This window comes from Nilaparvata lugens, chromosome X, assembly GCF_014356525.2.
Source record: "Nilaparvata lugens isolate BPH chromosome X, ASM1435652v1, whole genome shotgun sequence".
Lineage (NCBI taxonomy): Eukaryota > Metazoa > Arthropoda > Insecta > Hemiptera > Delphacidae > Nilaparvata > Nilaparvata lugens.
The window spans coordinates 62,153,862-62,175,028 of NC_052518.1; the positions used below are offsets into that span (position 1 = coordinate 62,153,862).

A 21,167-nucleotide genomic window follows, 5' to 3' on the forward strand; every position below is an offset into this window, starting at 1 on the left:
TCTCAGACAGTTTCAAAATTATTTGTAGATTAATTTCGTACCCTGGAACAGTGCCTTGAATATTGGTAGGGAAACTTGGGATATTTGGTAGTGGTTGATTTTAAAAATAAGCATGTATTGAACTATGTTTTGAATTGTTTCTGATGAAATACCATATAACAAATAATAATGTTGGGAAATAAACATAAAACAACTTATTACATAAAAAATGCATTGCAAGACGTACCTTTATTTCATCAATAACTATAATTGAACATTTGATACACTAATTAATATTTGAAATACCTTTATAAAATCACAACTAATTGTTCACATTCTGCAAACAGAAAGGAGAATAGAAAAAACATCTTTATTTGCAATGGATGAAAATCGCAAACTATGTGAACATATAAGATACCTACACAAATTAATATCTGATTACCTTTATACAATCGAAACTAATCCTGTGGTGCCAGGGTAGAGGGGTATATATCAATATACCTTGTTTTTCAGGAGACAAGAAAGAAAGTTTGAAATGTCCCCACAAATCGGGTTTTTAATCTACTTAAATAAAAACCATATGAAATTATTCATTGAAATGTTCTTTTTTTTACCTAGTTGATGCTCACAGTTTATTGTTTTCGTGGAATTCTGTACAACTTATACCCTTTTGCACATTCCTCATTTGACATATACCCCTTTCCACACATTTCCAAATTATAAAAACAATGATAAACAGAACCATTTCTGTTTGCATTTTATGAAATTGCATTAGATAGATGCTAATTAGCATTAATAAGTTAATTACCTTCATTTAAAAATTAATTGGGTGATTTTCACCTAAGAATAAATGAATCCTCGAAAAAAAGTAACAACTTTCTGTGAAATATTAAAAACTTTATTATCAAACTTTATATAAAAGTAAAATCATCATGTACCTACTTTTCTAAACTAAAAAAACTAAATTCATACTTTTCTCAATCTCCCTACTCCAAATGTTCTTCATCATCTTGAACTGTATCAGGATGGATGTCTCCTCCAGTGGCTGTTGTCGGCAGTTCTTCATAAAATTTATGAAATATGTCAGGCACTAGGGGTAGGAGTGCAAGCAAATCTTTTTTCTTAGCAACTGTTATTGGAACTCGTGAATTGTAGCTCAGCCTGGGGGTGAGATTCGAATTCCCATGACCTCTTCTAAAGACACTAATTTTTTTAAATTCTGCCTCAACACTCAATGTCTCCTTATAGAAAACTACATTCGAACCTTTCTCATACCGCAGCCACTTGACTTCTCTCCAGATGAACTTTTCTCCATTGTCATTATGTTTCTTCTTTTGAAGAGCTGTACTGAACAAGTCTGAGTATTCATGAAAATGTTCCTGTTTCATTTCTTTTACAACAAATGGACGTTCCTTACCAGTCTGACGCACTAGTTGCATCCAATCGTGTGGGTGGTAAATTTCAACTGGCTTGTTGTTTTTCTTTTTTTTTTCTTTCAATCTGGGCGTGTGAAGAGTCACACTCGAGGTGAGTGTGACCTGCAACAAGGAACTTATGATCTATTATTTTAATTGTATCACTATTTCTCAAAAACGATAGGCACATCCCAGCTAGAAATCTGTTTTTATTCTGGCCGCCACAAGTATCTGAATACATCACAATATGGGCGACATTGAGTGGCATATTGCTAAAATGTCTTGAAAGGCATGATGCTACTTGGTTGGCTCCTCTTCCTCCTTCGGGCTCAGACCACATGTAGCAATAGGCTTGTCTATCTTTACAGTCATAAACAGTTAAATTGAACGTCCATAGAAGACGCTTATAAAAGGCCACTCCACTTTGTAGTAAAGGGGTTGGCAGGCATTGCTGCATGTCAAAAGCCAACACTCTCATACCTCCATCTGTTTCACTAATTTTTTTATCATTCTTCTTTGATTCATAGGCCAATTCGGCAAGACTTTGATGAGTTCTCAATTTTTCTTCAATGTTCACTCTCTCTTCCTCTGATGCCAACGACATTCTCATATTGAGAGTGTCACATAAATTGCATGTGTCATTCTTTGGACTTTTTATTGCCAAATTCTGTTCATGAAAGATTCTCTCATAAAGGGTTCTGCATATCGGCTTGTCAGCTATCTTACAATATTCCCTATACATGAGTGCCAAAGTATAGTGAGAAGGCAAATATTTCTTGTTCGTGTGTCGTCAAGAATAATGACTCTCATATGCAGGTATGGACAAGATATGTTGCCTTGCCTGTTCGAGTATTTCCTCACTTATTTTATTTGGAGGACTGTGTGAGCCCCTCTTATCGATCGGTGTTATTCCACCAGTGGAAGATGATGATTTCTTGATAACATTCGAGATGAATTTATTAGTTTCATCAAAAATGTAAGCATAAAACACTTCTTACAAATATCATTTAGTTTACCATCAATTCTTAAAGAATAACTGTAATTAACAGTTCGATTGAAATGACGTTTGGGACTGCTTGTTCTCTTGCGCTCACTCTTCTTTTCTTTGACAGTAATTAAACTGGCAATGTACGAAACACGCACAAATGATCCCCCAAGGCCCAATAGCTATTGAATATATCGTTCCTGTCACAGTATGAAAATCGTTCACCACATTTCATTCGACAGTTTTCAAGTCTCCTGCATGTTCGTCCTCTAACCTCTTTCCCTTTGCTATCTTGATAGGCTTTTCCAGTATTTCTGTTGATTTTTCGTTGTTTTCTTATCATTCGAGACTCAGATTTCCTGACGTGTTGAGATGTACTAGGCGAATTTGGAGTGTCTAAGACTGGGGTGGCAGGAGAAGTGTCATCCCCAATACTTTGTTGTCTATCTTCAGAAGTATCAGGGAGAATTGGTATATCTTCGTCTGTAGCAAAAGAAGAAGGCTTCTGCGACTGAGTGGTGCTAGTAGTAGTTGATTGTGATTGAAGGCTCACCTCATTGCTTGTAGTCAGAACGTCCATACCTGTACAGCGTTTCCTCCGTTTCACCTTCCATTGTATGTCCTGTGAACTATCATTATCAGAGCTGGAACTTCCCTCAGGAAAATATTCATCAGAATCTTCAAGCAACTGATGTAACTCAGGTGGCAGAGAAGGGGCAGGACTCGACTCTGAAATAAAATGTTATATTGTTTAGAATGACCATGTTTCCCTTCTATGACATTAACTTATTATAATAATAATCTACAGATAAAAATATTGTTTAATTAAAGTATACCATAGCATAGACCTATCCTTACTATTAGATGTTCACTACTCACACAGATACTATAGTTTCGGGCTCATATTGATTTGCAGAATGAACAAAAATAAAAAATTGTTCATTCAATGTTCAGTTTAGGCCTGCTGTATGAACATGCATGCACCAAATAGATATTTTAAAGTAATTTATAAGGAAACAATCATGCTAATGGATTTTAGGGGGTTGGATGTATAATTATCCCTATCTAAGACCCTAAGTAGAGAAACATTCATTATTGTTAAGGATACTGTTACTTAGGCCTACTCCTATCTTACAAACACAGTTATTGGAATCTTGAACAATATGGAATATCAAGATAAAAATTTGTGAGAACTGTAGCTGTTAGAATGTAGTACAGGGATTAATAGGGATATCTAATAGAAATTCAGAGAATTTGAAGTATATCCCTTCATTTATAATATGCTAGATCACCAGCCTACACGCATTGTATGTCATAATAAGTTGTTACATTGAACATAAACAGAAAACAATTCTATTCTCTGAATTGATCTAATAGGTATTATTTTTGTCACCATTTTTTTAAAAGGTTATGAACAACCAACAAAAGATTGAAATAAATCAAATTATAAAATAAAGATTTGAATTATTCATAACCTAAAATAAATACTATCAACTGAATAAATGAGTAAGCTAATAACATATTTCAATTACCTCGAGAAGAAGAAAGTTCAGTTTTATCCATTTGCGCCGCTTGTTGACTCAAATTAACCAAATCTCTCGTCCGTTTCCGAAACATTATAATAAGCAAATGTCAGGAAATTATTACACATGTAACAAGCTAATAAAATAAATTAGTAGTGTACTGTGATTGAGCAACCGAGATGTGAAACAACAAACAACACGTGTGCAACATGTGCTTGCAGATGTGCAAAGAGATATAAGTCAAGCATAACATGGAATGGCATACTGTGCATAGAGGTTCAAATCGACTAATACCCATTTACACCAAACCAGTGCCATGTGTAAAAGGATATATGTTGACTTATATCCCTTTACCAAAACACATTTGTATGTGACTCTGATGTTTCCTTTTGCACATTCGTATAGAAACTGCAATAATAGTCTTAGGACATATATCCCTTTACACACTTGTAGAGAATTTCGAGCTCTATAAGCTGGTGGACATATCTCCATTTCACCAAAAATTGACATATACCCCTTTACCCTGGCACCACAACGATTCGTTCACATTTTGCAAACATAAATAGAAAAATCATCCTAATTTGCAATGGATGAAAATTGCAAACTATTCGTGCATAAGATGCACAAATTAATATTTAAAATACCTTCACACAATCGAAAATAATCGTTCACATTTTGCAAACTGAAAAAATAGAAAAAACATCCTTATTTGCAATGGATGAAAATCGCAAACTATATGAACATATGATACACTAATTAATATTTGAACTACCTTTATGCAATCAAAACTAATCGTTCACATTTTGCAAACTGAAAGAATAGAGAAATCATCCTAATTTGCAATTGATGGAAATTGCAAACTATATGAACATATGATACACAAATTAATATTTGAACTACCTTTATGCAATCAAAACTAATCGTTCACATTTTGCAAACTGAAAGAATAGAGAAATCATCCTAATTTGCAATTGATGGTAATCGCAAACTATATGAACATATGATACACAAATTAATATTTGAACTACCTTTATGCAATGAAGACTAATCGTTCACATTTTGCAAACTGAAAGAATAGAGAAATCATCCTAATTTGCAATTGATGGAAATCGCAAACTATATGAACATATGATACACAAATTAATATTTGAACTACCTAGTATAATTATAAATTTGATTCAAGACAATGAATCAATGTATGTGAGAGTAACGTATTGAAGATTTAATAAAATAATAGAATAAATTTATTTGTTTCAAGCACATATGCTAATACAAACGAGTTGAGTTGAATACAGTCATTACATTCTATGATATCACATTACTGGTATGTCTTAAATCATGCTTTAAATATATATCACAAGTAAGAGTACTTTAGTAAGTATATATGTTCCTAATATACAGAAGAATAGATCTATCACATTCGACAAATTTGAAATTTTAAAATAAAATATCTATCTGTACATTTTCATGTAATAACAATCCCATATCTATCAATCATAGCACTCCCGTATAATATATATACCTATACATATTTTATAAACGTGCAATAACAGTTCAACTACAAAAATAATGAATTTTTTGTAAAATTTATCCAATACTACATTTCTCACATACTAAAAAAATACCATTTATAGTAATCAACAATAATAACATTCCAGTTTTAAATATCTACCTATTCCTATTTTATAAACGAAACGAGTAATAACAGTATTAACTTCATTAATAATCAATTCTAGACAAATATATCCAATAATACATTTTTATATAATAATCCGTCACACATACAATAATCTCTTCCAACTATCTTATTTTTAGAGCTCAATCTATCCCCATCAAACTTACTTTATTCAGCTCACTGCATTCTCCATTTAACCGTCTAAAATGAGCATCGAATACTTTTAATATTTTCAATGATAATCTCTGTTCCCTGACTATAATTATCGGACATTATTCAAGTGTTTATTATCATAGATCTGATTTCGATTGCTTTCATTGTATACCCATACAAACGGTTGATTTTCTGCTCCGTAAAGTTCGAAAGTAAAACCATGAGTTTGTCATCGTCAGTAACCACATTTGTAGTGAATTTTTCTAAATAGTGTCTTCTTATTCCACCATACATCGGGCACCTTAACAGAAAATGCTCAACATATTCCTTCTCTTTCAGTTTTGTACTAGTTTTCCTTCCTTCAACTTGTAAGACTTAAGAAAACTTTTCTCTGTCCTGCCAATCTCCAACCAGATTGCAACCCGCCAGATGCAACTGATTCTTCAACAAACACACCCAGTTACCTTGGTTATCTTGATCCTGTTGCGCCAACTCGTATAATCTATCAATGCATTCTCTGGGGTATCTCCCGTTAGCCATTGACATAACTCTACAGATGTATTTAATTGACTTGACGAATATAAAACTACTCAACCGTAGTCTTCCAGTCTCCAATCTCAATGACCAGCTGGGAGTGCTTGTATTCAACAGGAGTAAACGCTTTAGAAAATAAAGCTGTGCTTCTCGCCAGTGTGAACTTGGAAGAGCATTTCCTAGAAGTACATCCAAAATTGACAGTTCTGGATGCAGAATCGATAGTTCTACAGTTCCTGGAGATTAATAACGATAGTTCCATTGAAAAAGTCTAAATAAATGGATTTGAAAAATTGCTCTTCCAAGTTCCACTAGAAAAATGTATTTTTGTCAGCAGAACACAGAGAAATGCTTTAAGATCCTCGAATATGAGAGTTCTAGGCAGAGGAGGTCAACCTGAATATAGAACAGATGAGTTCCAATTGATAAATTCAATTGATAAATTTTTATGGCTATTTGAAATTCAAAAAATCTGGTGTGGTACACTCACACAACTTTCCTTGCTCATATTCGAAAATACGATCAGACTTTTGTATATGTGTATATATAATTATTTTCAGAGTACTTTTTCCTTTGTGTAAATTGTGAAATTCAATGATTTTTTTAGTCGTCATTTTTTTAAAGTCGTCAAAACAGCTGTTCTACAGATGAAATATCTCGACTATGTGTTCTTTTTATGAACTGCTCTTCCTACCTACCTCATGCACGAGAAGGAGGTTACAAAGTCCATTTCTCAAGGATGGGGTGGACCCCCCATTAGTTTCCCAGAAAGGAGACTCATGACAGTTAATAGAGCTGATAAATAACTATACAGAGTATGAATTTGAAAAAAATCGGTCAATTTATTTTGAAAAAATCGTGAAAACATGGTTTTTTAGTAATTATCCGCCATTTTTCTCAAGAATATTACGGAGCTCCTGCAATTTTCCAAGGAAAAAACTCATGTCATTTGATAGGACTTATGAATTTAAGGACCCATGGCTTGAATTTGAAGAAAATCGTTAGAGCCGTTTTCGAGAAAACCGTGAAAAACCTGGTTTTTGGTCATTATCCGCCATTTTTCTCAAGAATATTACGGAGCTCATGGAATTTTCCCAGAAATGAGACTCATGCCAGTTGATAGTGCTTATGAATATCTATCTATCCATGGTATGAATTTGAAGTGAATCGTTAGAGCAGTTTTCGAGAAAACGGTGAAAAACATGGATTTTTAGTCATTATCCGCCATTTTTCTCAAGAATATTACGGAGCTCCTGAAATTTTCCCAGAAATGAAACTTATGCCAGTTGATAGGGCTTAAAAATAGCTATCCATGGTATAAATTTGAAGAAAATCGTTGGAACCGTTTTCGAGAAAACCGTGAAAAACATGGTTTTTTAGTCATTTTCCGCCATTTTTCTCAAGAATATTACGGAGCTCCTGAAATTTTCCCAGAAATGAGACTTATGCTAGTTGATAGGGCTTATAAATAGCTATCCATGATATAATTTTGAAGAAAATCGTTAGAGCCATTTTCGAGAAAAACGTGAAAAACATGGTATTTTAGTAATTTTCCGCCATCTTGAATTGAATTTTATTGAATTTCTTATTGTCCGGTCCTCATGGTATAGGGACCTTAAGTTTAAAATTTCAAGTCGATCGGTTAATTAGGAATGGAGTTATCGTGTTCACAGACATACACACACACACACACATACACACACACACACACACACACACACACACACACACACCACACACACACACACACACATACACACACACAGACCAATACCCAAAAATCATGTTTTTGGACTCAGGGGACCTTGAAACGTATAGAAAACTTGAATTGGGGTACCTTAATTTTTTTTGGAAAGCAATACTTTCCTTACCTATGGTAGTAGGGCAAGGAAAGTAAAAACGAGATAATTCACGTTTTCACCAGAAGAACACAGAATTGAAATATTTGAGAGATGGAAATCATAGTTCTAGGAAGAGGAGGTCATCCTGAATCGAGAACAGCTGAGTTCCAATTGATAAATTCAATAGATACATTTTTATTGCTATTTGAGATTCAAAAAACGAGATAATTCACGTTTTCACCAGAAGAACACAGAATTCAAATATTTGAGAGGTGGAAATCATAGTTCTAGGAAGAGGAGGTCATACACTAATACACACACACATACAGACCAATACCCAAAATCCACTTTTTTGGACTCAGGGACTTTGAAACGTATAGAAATTTAGAAATTGGGGTACCTTAATTTTCTCGGAAAGCAATACTTCCCTTACCCATGGCAATAGGGCAAGGAAAGTAAAAGAAAATATAAACTATTCTGCCATTCTTCAGTAATTAATGATGCAATATGAACAACTCTCTCTCTCTCTCTCTCTCTCTCTCTCTCTCCATATTTACAAGAATTTCCAGGAAATGTCCCATTCGCATAACACAAGATATTCTTCAAATATTGATATATCACTACTATTCAATTAAATTTCAAAACAAGAATGAATTTTGTACAAGCACAGTTTTCAATGTTCAGTATTAGTGATAGTAGAGATAGATAGGAAATATCTTGGAGAATCACCCACAAAAGTTAAGTGCATCACATTTCTATAGTTGTTTTAGAGTGAATGCAATGTTCAATAAGAAAAATGATCCCAATAATCCTGAGAACTACAGAGCGATTTCATTTACAAATGCAATTTACAGTAATAAATATTTGTAAGTATCTTGTTGACAAGATTGGAGAAGTGGATCTATGGTCGAGAAGTCATTAGTGAGAATCAAGCAGGTTTTCGAAAAGAATACTCCGCAATAATTGATAACATTTATATTTTTTTCAACGTAATTAAACATTCTCTATCCATGTGTAAAAGATTATACTGTTTCTTCGTCGATTATAAGGCTGCGTTCGATTCAGTATAGAGAGAAGCACTCTTTTATAGACTGGCCGAGATAGGAGTTTCAAGTGAATTTGTTAATTTAATAAGAGCGCTATACGGTCCAAATGCAAAATCATCGATATGGTGCAAGGAGGAGCGTCAAACTGAAGACATAAGTATTGAAATCGGATTAAGGCAGCAGGGCTGTCTCATGTCTCCACTTTTGTTCACCTCATTTATTTATGATATTTGCGATATTTTGGGAGGGGGAATCAGGATAGGAGATATGATATTGAACGCTCTTTCTATGCAGAACTTGTTATCATCTCCGACAATGTTACTGAAATGCAGAGAATGATCCATGGACTACATTTCTATTGTAATCGTTGGAGTCTAGTTATTAATATGGATGAATCAAAGATGATGGTTTTTAGAAATGGAGGAAAGCTGTGTAAAAGGGAAAAGAGGAAGTATGGAGGTGAACCTGTAGAAATTGTGAAGGAATATAAGTATTTAGGTTTAGTTTCACATCAACTCTGTCTTTATCAGCACATTTCAAGCAAAAATTAAGAACAGCAAAATTTGGAATTCAGAGTTTGTGGAATAAATTGATAGCAAATGACGATGTGACTGTTTCAACAAAATGGCAAGCTTTCAATGCAGTTAGTATATCTACGGTTACTTATGCAGCTCAGGTGTGGGGTTATCAGGAGAGAAACGATCTAGAAATATTCCATAGATTTTTTATTAAGCGTCTTTACTGGTTACCTAGAAATACTCCTAATTATATATTGTATTTGGAGACTGATGTAAAAGAAATGTATCTCCAAACTTTAAGAATGAACAGAGATTATGTTTTGAGAACAATAACATTATCAGATAACAGGTTTGTATCATATGTATCATGTATCATATGTTCATATAGTTTACGATTTCCATCAATTGCAAATTAGGATGATTTCTCTATTCTTTCAGTTTGCAAAATGTGAACGATTAGTTTTGATTGCATAAAGGTAGTTCAAATATTAATTGTGTATCATATGTTCATATAGTTTGCGATTTCCATCAATTGCAAATTAGGATGATTTCTCTATTCTTTCAGTTTGCAAAATGTGAACGATTAGTTTTGATTGCATAAAGGTAGTTCAAATATTAATTAGTGTATCATATGTTCATATAGTTTACGATTTCCATCAATTGCAAATTAGGATGATTTCTCTAGTATTCTTTCTGTTTTCAAAATGTGAACGATTAGTTTTGATTGCATGAAGGTAGTTCAAATATTAATTTGTGTATCATATGTTCATATAGTTTGCGATTTCCATCAATTGCAAATTAGGATGATTTCTCTATTCTTTCAGTTTGCAAAATGTGAACGATTAGTTTTGATTGCATAAAGGTAGTTCAAATATTAATTTGTGTATCATATGTTCATATAGTTTATGATTTCCATCAATTGCAAATTAGGATGATTTCTCTATTCTTTCAGTTTGCGAAATGTGAACGATTAGTTTTGATTGCATAAAGGTAGTTCAAATATTAATTTGTGTATCATATGTTCATATAGTTTACGATTACCATCAATTGCAAATTAGGATGATTTCTCTATTCTTTCAGTTTGCAAAATGTGAACGATTAGTTTTGATTGCATAAAGGTAGTTCAAATATTAATTTGTGTATCATACGTTCATATAGTTTGCAATTTCCATCAATTGCAAATTAGGATGATTTCTCTATCCTTTCAGTTTGCAAAATGTGAACGATTAGTTTTGATTGCATAAAGGTAGTTAAAATATTAATTAGTGTATCATATGTTCATATAGTTTGCGATTTTCATCCATTGCAAATAAGGATGTTTTTTCTATTTTTTCAGTTTGCAAAATGTGAACGATTATTTTCGATTGTATGAAGGTATTTTAAATATTAATTTGTGCATCTTATGAACGAATTGTTTGCAATTTTCATCCATTGCAAATTAGGATGATTTTTCTTATCTTTCTGTTTGCAAAATGTGAACGATTAGTTTCGATTGTATAAAGGTAATCAGATATTAATTTGTGTATCTTATAATATGTTCACATAGTTTGCGATTTTCATCCATTGCAAATAAAGATGTTTTTTCTATTCTCCTTTCTGTTTGCAGAATGTGAACAATTAGTTGTGATTTTATAAAGGTATTTCAAATATTAATTAGTGTATCATATGTTCAATTATAGTTATTGATGAAATAAAGGTACGTCTTGCAGAGCATTTTTTATGTAATAAGTTACAAATGGTAGAAAATGTTTATTTCCCAACATTATTATTTGTTATATGGTATTTCATCAGAAACAATTCAAAACATAGTTCAATACATGCTTATTTTTAAAATCAACCACTACCAAATATCCCAAGTTTCCCTACCAATATTCAAGGCACTGTTCCAGGGTACGAAATTAATCTACAAATAATTTTGAAACTGTCTGAGATTCCTTGGTTGAGATAGTAGTGTGAGTAACAAATTGGCGGCTGAGTAAGAAACAGTGGATTTTTGGACAGTTTGAAAATATTACTAGAAACGTGTTTTCGTGTGTGGTGATAGGCGAGGGGGGTGGGTGAAAACTTACAATCCCCTATAATTCCCTTTGGGCTGAGGTAGATAATCTTTTATTGGAGGTAGAAAATAGTAGAAAATAGGTAGAAAATCTTGGCATAGTTGGTTTGTTTAAATTCGAATGTGGCCGGGCCAGAGACATGCTGTTATGACGGGTGGGGGTAATCTTTAAACACTCAATAACTTTGTCTAGTGATGAGCTATCGATTCCGTTCTTCGTGGAATATGATAGCAGAGCTTGTGTACTACATATTGGCTCATTTAGTTTTTCAGAAATTCAATCATGACAAGGCTAGAAACGTTTTTTCGTGTGTGGTGATAGGCGAGTGGGGTGGGTGAAAACTTACAATCCCCTAAAATTCCCTTTGGGCTGAGGTAGATAATCTTTTATTGGAGGTAGAAAATAGTAGAAAATAGGTAGAAAATCTTGGCATAGTTGGTTTGTTTAAATTCGAATGTGGCCGGGCCAGAGACATGCTGTTATGAGGGGTGGGGGTAATCTTTAAACACTCAATAACTTTGTCTAGTGATGAGCTATCGATTCCGTTCTTCGTGGAATATGATAGCAGAGCTTGTGTACTACATATTGGCTCATTTAGTTTTTCAGAAATTCAATCATGACAAGGCTAGAAACGTTTTTTCGTGTGTGGTGATAGGCGAGGGGGGTGGGTGAAAACTTACAATCCTCTATAATTCCCTTTGGGTTGAGTTAGAAAATCTTTTATTGGAGGTAGAAAATAGTAGAAAATAGGTAGAAAATCTTGGCATAGTTGGTTTGTTTAAATTCGAATGTGGCCGGGCCAGAGACATGCTGGGGGGGGGAATCTTTAAACACTCAATAACTTTGTCTAGTGATGAGCTATCGATTCCGTTCTTTGTGGAATATGATAGCAGAGCTTGTGTACTACATATTGGCTCATTTAGTTTTTCAGAAATTCAATCATGGCAAGACTAGAAACGTTTTTTCGTGTGTGGTGATAGGCGAGGGGGGTGGGTGAAAACTTACAATCTCCTATAATTTCCTTTGGGTTGAGGTAGAAAATCTTTTATTGGAGGTAGAAAATAGTAGAAAATAGGTAGAAAATCTTGGCATAGTTGGTTTGTTTAAATTCGAATGTGGCCGGGCCAGAGACATGCTGTTACGAGTGGGGGGGGGTAATCTTTAAACACTCAATAACTTTGTCTAGTGATGAGCTATCGATTCTGTTCTTCGTGGAATATGATAGCAGAGCTTGTGTACTACATATTGGCTCATTTAGTTTTTCAGAAATTCAATCATGACAAGGCTAGAAACGTTTTTTCGTGTGTGGTGATAGGCGAGGGGGGTGGGTGAAAACTTACAATCCCCTATAAAGGTAGAAAATAGTAGAAAATATTTAGTAAATATTGGCATAGTTTGTTTGGTGAAATTCAAATGTGGCCGGGCCAGCGACATGCACGTGACCTATACATATTTTAGCCAATATCTCCATTATGCGTGATTCGATTTTAGTTTGGTTTGAGGTAGAAAATAGTAGAAAATAGGTAGTAAATCTTGGCATAGTTTGTTTGGTTAAATTCGAATGTGGCCGGGCCAGCGACATGCACGTGACCTACACATATTTTCGCCAATATCTCCGTTATGAATGGTTAGATTTCAGTTTGGTTTGAGGTAGAAAATAGTAGAAAATAGGTAGTAAATCTTGGCATATTTGGTTTGGTCAAATTCAAAGATGGCCGGGCTGAGAGGTCATTGACCTTTCTATATTTTTGCTCATATCTCTGTTATCCTTGAGGTAGAAAATCTGTTATTGGAGGTAGAAAATAGTAGAAAATAAGTAGTAAATCTTGGCATAGTTTGTTTGGTGAAATTCAGAGATGGCCGGGCTAACATGTCCCTGGCCCGGCACTTTAGTTTATTCAATATCTCTGCTATCTTTGAGGTAGAAAATCGGTTATTGGAGGTAGAAAATAGTAGAAAATAGGTAGTAAATCTTGGCATAGTTTGTTTGGTGAAATTCGAATGTGGCCGGGCCAGCGACATGCACGTGTCGATACCGTAATGGAAATGAGTGAACAAGTGCATGTGTGGGATCATTCAGCTGATCTCACGAAAAGAAAAATTCAACAAGAAAAACTTATTCTCGTTCATTTCTCTTTTTTTAGAAAACATGTTTAGGCTATGTCAGAAAGTCCAAAATAGTAACTAGATTCTGTTAGTGTAGAATAGTACATAGTATATTAACAAATATTATAGCAAAAATAGTATATCATTCTAAAATCGAATTCATAGTACCGTATAGGCCTATCTATTTGTAATTGATAATGTGTTTGTTTTTTGGAGTGTGAATAAATTGTTATTTTGATGAGTGATAGTAGCTTAACCTAGATTTTGATTTGGACTGTAGTATAAATTTGAAAAGGGACAGTATTGGGCATAAGCCAGTTGTGCCTCCTCATATGACTGTAAAAATAATTGTACGACTGAGAAAATGAATATAAACTATAAATTCAATCTTTCGTAAAAATTTTCTATGCTTTCACACTCCAGAGCAAAGCTTGGTCCCCCGATATTATTCGACTAAACAAGTGACCCAAATGAAGGGATTCAAAAAAAAAAAAAAAAAAAAAATGAAAAATTGGAATGCGAAAAATATTATAATAATTGAAATTACAAAAATTATCATTTAATTAAGAGACATTTATGGCATCAATAGTTTTCTGAAAAACATTAATAATTGGCAATAATAATAAGCAATATAGCACTAATAGTTTTAATTTTAGATGACTCTCTCCTGGTTTATTGAAATCTGTGTTGGAGATTCCTCAGTGATTGTTGCATCATCTGAGAAAACCCCGTGAAAGTGAGCTCTGTTCGAAATTAACAGAATGCTCAAGTATAGAGATTTAAAAGAAAACAACCATTTCATTTAATGTTCATTGAAATCGTCCATATCAGTATTTACTCATGAATTACCACCAGTAGCGTAGTGTTAATGTATTTTTAGAGTATTGTTAAAGATTTGAGAAGATAATATGAGCATCTTATTGGTTTTTCTCTCAATGATTGTAATGGACGGCTTAATTGTTTTTAGATAATTATAAAAAAATCACAGATTATTGACCGAACGTAGTGAGGTCTATGTTTCAACTCAGATTTTCTTTTGTCTGTCTGTATGTAATGCAATTACGGCCAAACGCGTTGATAGAATTTGATGAGATTTGGCAGGAGTATTCCTTTTTCAACTCCGCGTCGATGTATACACAAGGTTCTTCGAAATTTGCATTCTAAGGATAAAAAGAAAATGAATTCGTCCATACTCTGAATTATTCATAATCAATCAGCTGACAAGTGAATTACACAGATGTGAACTGACAAGTGAATTACACAGATGTCTGGAAAAGCCGTGTCAATTTCTATAAGGTCTACAGTTTCAATTAAAGACCTTGAAGAGATATGCATCTTTAAGGTCTTTGGTTTTATTATTTTGTTTCTCAGTCATCCTATTATATGAGCAAGCAATTTCTGTATATCTGTTTATATTTTTATATCTGGTTACCTGGTTATTTATGTTCAACAGATCTCGAAAACTGCTCTATAACGATTTTCACGAAATTTTGAACATAGTAGGTTTATGATATGAAAATTCGATTGCACTAGGTCTTATCCCTGGGAAAACTCATTGAAGGACATGGAAAGGATAACAATTATGCATCCATGGAAAAACAGATGATATAATTTTGTTGTCTGTCGAAACAGAAGATGCGTGTGTGGGAGAGAGACAGAATTATTTCCAGCTGTGTGAGCAATCAGCAAAAATATTATCTAGAAATTTTAATCGACTCGATCAAAATAATCTGATTTGTTGACATGACATGATAATCATTCTAAACTAGAGAATATCATAATTTTCAAAGCTATTCATCATTTGACAATTCCGAGTGACGAGTGAGTATTATTTTGTTATTCAATTTGGTTTGTAAATAATCTAAATTGGAAGTTTTTTGTTTTTAAATTTTTGGACTGAAAATTGAACCTGAATTCTAGTGTATGAAACATAGCCTACATTCTGGACTATTTATAGTGTATAAATCAGAATTTGGGGTAGAAACAGTTTTGGGCTGTGCCTGTTAGTCCTTCCCCAATCATTTTAAAGAATTGTGTTCTGTTTATCAATAGTTTATAAATAAATAACGAGCGAAGCTCGGTGCCCCGATATTGGTATTATTATGCGTGCCCATCATTATCAATATTGTCACTTTGAAAAAAAAATTCAATATAGTTGATAAAAAATAATCAAATGAACTAAATAATGCTGAAGAAATTATAATATTTTTATTGTAAAAAATTAATTCTCATGAGATGGAAAGATAATCACAGAACTGGATGAATTATATCATAATAAAGAATACAAATTCAAATGTGAACTGAGTTTGTTAACTTTTCAAACAGGTGACATCAGATATAGCCCAGTCAATAAAGGTTTTTTCAATCCGAAAATTAAATAAAAGCTGAATTTCCCACCATCGATAGAGCCCTTCCAGAGGGTCATTATCCCAAAAGTCCCAAGAAATCCCCTTGGAGCTTTCCCCCCTAGCCCCCCTCAAAGTTGAAAAATGCAGGTAATCACGGAAATTCATTTATCTCTGTACCCATTGATCGGAAACAGTTCTATCATATGCCATTCGATTTGTTACATTATGGACTACAATATTAATTATATTCATTTTTTCAATAAAATTAACAGTTTTCTTGATAAAAAAATATATATGTAAAAATTTAGGGGGCTTGTGATTTGATTTTTTTGTTTTCTTCGATTAACTTCAAAGCAAGTAGTTTTGAAGAAAAATGAGCCGGATAATTAATGTAGTCACTCTCATTGCAAATCCATTTATGTATATTGTTATGTATTTGCGATTCGATTTGACGCTGTGGAAGGGGAAACAGTCGACGCGGAACGGCGCGGCTGACTCTCTTAGCCATAGTAAACAGCAAACTGGAAATCAATTATCTCTGTAACCATTAATCGGGAAAAAATCTATCATATGTCATTCGATTCGTTTAATTAAAGGAAAATGAGCCGAATAATTAATGTAGCCACTGTCATTGCAAATCCATTGATGTATAATGTTATGTATTTGCGATTTGATTTGAAGCTGTGGAAGGGGAAACAGTCGACGCGGAACGGCGCGGCTGAGTAGTAGCTCTTAGTCATAGTAAACAGCAAACTGGAAATCAATTATCTTTGTAACCATCAATCTTTGTAACAATCAAATCAAATCGCAAATACATAACATTATACATCAATGGATTTGCAATGACAGTGGCTACATTAATTATTCGGCTCATTTTCCTTTAAATCTACTTGTTTCGAGGTTAATCGAAGAAAACAAAATAATCAAATCACAAACCCCCTAAATTACATATATATTATTTTATCAAGAAACCTGTTTATTTTATTGGAAAAATGAATTCCACTGATATTGTAGTCCATAATGTGACGAATCGAATGTCATATAAAAGAACTGTTCCGATCAATGGTTACAGAGATAATTGATTTCCCGTGTTTACCTACATTTTTCATGTTTTAGGGGGCTGGTGCGGAAAGCTCCAATGGGATTTCTTGGGACTTTTGGGAGAATGACCCTCTGGGAGGGTTCTATCGATGGTGGGAAATTCAGCTTTTATTTAATTTTTGGATCGAATCTGCTTTTTTGGACCTTCATTGACTGGGCTAATACTTGTGGATCAGAGACTTGTGTAAATCTGCGTGAGGTCTACTGTTTACAGAACTACTAGTTACATCCCAGTACAATTATCTTGTTACACAATCAAATATCGGGGCACCGAGCTTCGCTGGTTATTTATTTATTGATAAACAGAACAAAATGATTGGGGAAGGACTAAAAGGCACAGCCCAAAACTGATTCTTCCCTGAATTTTGATTTTGAGGTCGTGTTTATATTTTACTGCTGGCTATAAGTCAGTTTATGAATTTCGGGGATGAGATATTTTGATTTTCTACAGCAGATGCACTCGCTCACTCACTTTATTATCCACAGACGATGAAAGTCTCAGCTATTTTTCCAAGGATGAATTATCATTTTAATGTCCTTCAGCAAGTTTTGCCAGGAATGAGATCTAGTGCAATAGAATTTTTATATTATAAACCTACTATGTTCTAAATTTCGTGGAAATCATTGGAGCCGTATTTGAGATCCGTTGGATTTAAATAACCAGATATAAAAATAACCAGATAAACATAAAAATATATAGAAATTGCTCGCTTAATAAAATAGGATTTCTAAGTAGAGCTCATAAGTATCGTAATCTTGCCATACAAAATAATTGAAGTTGATTTCATTCAACTTTACTATACTTTTCAAAGTTTTTGTATTCTACTCATTTCCATTGACAACATGCTCACATATCCAATCTCCCAGGAATTCTATCTTATATAAATATGCCTCTACATCCCTATATTCCAAGAAAAGGGTATTTCCATGTTGAGGAAGCACATACTAAAATTAGCTTATAACAATCAGGTAGTTTTTAGGGAATATGAAAAGATAGACCAATTGTCTCAAAAGTCTATTGCTGGTTTTCAAATAAGAGGAAATTCAAAATGAAAACCATACTAACAAATTTTATTATCTTCAAAATACTCAATGTTTGAGTATATTCACCCTCCAGTAGACTACATTCAACACAGTAGAACCTCTATAATTTGTAGCTTACGGGACCAAGTGTTTAATACAAATTTTGGAGGGTGACGAATATATATCAAGCTCTGCAATATAAATATATTATATATCAAGCTCTGCAATATCGAGGCTGATAGAATCAAATTCGAAAAATTGTATCATGGATACTGATCCCATCATTACCCATAATTAATTCATAATATAGCCTCTATGAATGGATATTAGAAAATATTGTTAAATACTAATTTGACATACTTGTAAAAGATTTCAGAGATCAAAAGAACTGTTAATGAGCGAGTTCTTTAACCCAGGGTGTCTCTAGTTATATTATCATATGTGAATCCATAAAGCTTTCAATGAACTCATTACTGGAGTTATCAGTTACAATTGCATATTAGTGTATTTATCTTTATGGGAATACTAATTACAGTGTTTTTGATGGCAAAACTACGAATTATAGAGTTATCGAGAGGTTTCAGTGTACTCACTAATTTTGACAATTGAACTATAAAGTTAATTTATTTTTGTTTTGTGTCAAGAAATTTACTAATAGCTCTATTATTTATGCTCCAAATAAATGCAGAAAAGAGAGACAACTGCACAAAATAGGAATAATACAGTTACAAGGTAAGTCATTGCCTGATATTACTATGAAGAGAGATAGAAAAGAGTGATAGGTTTCAGAAATAAATTGTCAATGGTCTTGTTAAGAATAGCCTACACATGGGAATTCATCAAACAAGACAGCTCTGTGTAGTACAGTCCGTCCAAGAAGTGTAACCTAACCGTCTTGTTTTGGAAGTGTCAGAGATTCGATGTGTCTGACTTTGTCGTTTCTGTCTTTCCCTGTCGCTGGCGTACGGTGTCGATGGATGAGATAGTCAATGTTCACTCCTGTCAGGTTCTGGGTGTGTCGGAGGACTAAGGTGGCCTGTACCCAAATAAAAGCTAAAGATTGATTTTCGTAATAAAACCAAAGGTAATTATTGTTCAATACATATAGACTGATTATTATGTTGTAACAGTGTTATGAGAGCTATGACATTATTTTCAGAGTTATAACACAGTTATAACTTTATTATCTATCTAATTGAAGAGAAGCTTCAAAATCAGATGAATTTGGAAAGTTAGGCCCGGTTGCACAGAAGCCGATCAAACTTTGACCGTGATTAACTTCACGAGAACCAATCAGAGAAGGCCTCTTAGAAAAGAACGCTTCTCTGATTGATTCTCGTAAAATTAATCACGTTTAGAATTCAACCGGCTTTTGTGCAACTGACAGTGCTGTTTGAACAGTCAAAGTTCAAACTAAATTTCATTTTTAAGTGGATTAAATCCGTATCAAGTCGTGTTTGTTCATTTTGAGTTTAAGCCACCAGCTGATTTAATTTCCTTTAAGCTTTGACTATGCAAACGGCCCTTAGTGTTTTTCTTAACATTACTTTAGTTTCTTTAGTTTTTCAAACCTTTTGTTCTTCTTCATTTGCTTACCGTAGTTGTTTTTCACCTTTTTTGTAATTTCTTGTTTGTATTTTCCTCAGGCTCAGATGAAAGTCTTGTGTGCCATCTGATTATTTTTATATTTTTATCATGTATACAAATTTTTTGTGTTTCTTTCAATTGTTGTGAAAGTGAAGAAGAATCAATAAACTATTATTATTAGTATTATCAGACAATTTTTATTTAATGCCATAGGTCACTATAGTCAACCACACGAGAATAGTCTGATGGAAAAGATGAGTGCAAATTATGTTTATTATTGAAGAAGTTGTCAAATTGATAAATATTTTTCTAATACATAATTATTTTGACTCTTGTAAACGTCTATGGGTTCGGGAGTGAGAAGGTACTCAGCCATTCCAATTTCCATGATGTATAAATTAAATATAGAATATACGAATTATTGACAGTTTATGCATGCAGAACTACGAATAATAAAGGTCGAAGATAAGCCAGGGCTTGATTTTACTATCAATCATCAAGGCCAGTTTAAAGTTGGAAGAGCATTTTCTAGAAGTACATCGAAAATTGACTGTTCTGCATGTAGAATCAATAGTTCTACAGTTCCTGATGAGTTATGACATTAGTTCCATGAAAATATTCAGAATAACAGGATTCAAAAAAATAATGCTCTTCCAAGCTTTACAAGATAAATGTATTTTGGTCAGATGAGCACAAAAATATGCTTATAGATCATCGATTATGAAAGTTCCATGAAGAGGAGGTCATCGTAGATTCAGAACCAGGAAGTTCTAATGAAAAAATTGAATACGGAAGTATTTATGGCTTGTTTGAACTCGTCAATCGAGATAAATCACGTTTTCACCAAAAGAATACCGAATTTGAATATTTGAGAGGTGAGAACCCCAGTTCTAGGCAGGGGGATTCACCCTGATTACATAACTGTAGAGTTCCAATCGATAGATTCCATAAAAAGTTATTCATGGCCATTTTTGAAACTCGGAAATCGAGATAATTCACATTTTTTATCATAAATTTAACAGGAAAGATCTATTTCAACTTTGCGAATGAATATTATTATAAGAGAAAGTAATATGATTGTAATTCTCTTCTCCATCCTTATTATTAGCAAATCATAAATGGACAATATTGTATTATCATCTTGAAATATTCACTCAACTTCTTTGAAAAGGAAAGAAGTTCCTTGTATCCACGTGTGTATTGCTGTTTGGCTTTGAAAGCTGCATTCTTGTTCGAATTACATAAATGAGTCGAAAGTGACCTGCTAAGAGGGAAA

The 21,167-nt window shown here is 33.4% G+C and overlaps 1 protein-coding gene across 1 annotated transcript; it reads right to left on the minus strand.

The window, feature by feature from the left end:
- Nucleotides 1-458: 458 nt before the first annotated feature.
- On the minus strand, nucleotides 459-4,430 carry LOC120354334. Its single transcript, XM_039441322.1, has 2 exons — nucleotides 3,912-4,430; nucleotides 459-3,108 (listed from the first exon to the last, which is right to left on the minus strand). Exons 1-2 carry the CDS (start codon nucleotides 3,994-3,996, stop codon nucleotides 2,510-2,512), a joined length of 684 nt encoding a protein of 227 aa, XP_039297256.1. The 5' UTR covers nucleotides 3,997-4,430; the 3' UTR covers nucleotides 459-2,509.
- Between the last annotated feature and the right edge of the window lie 16,737 nt (nucleotides 4,431-21,167).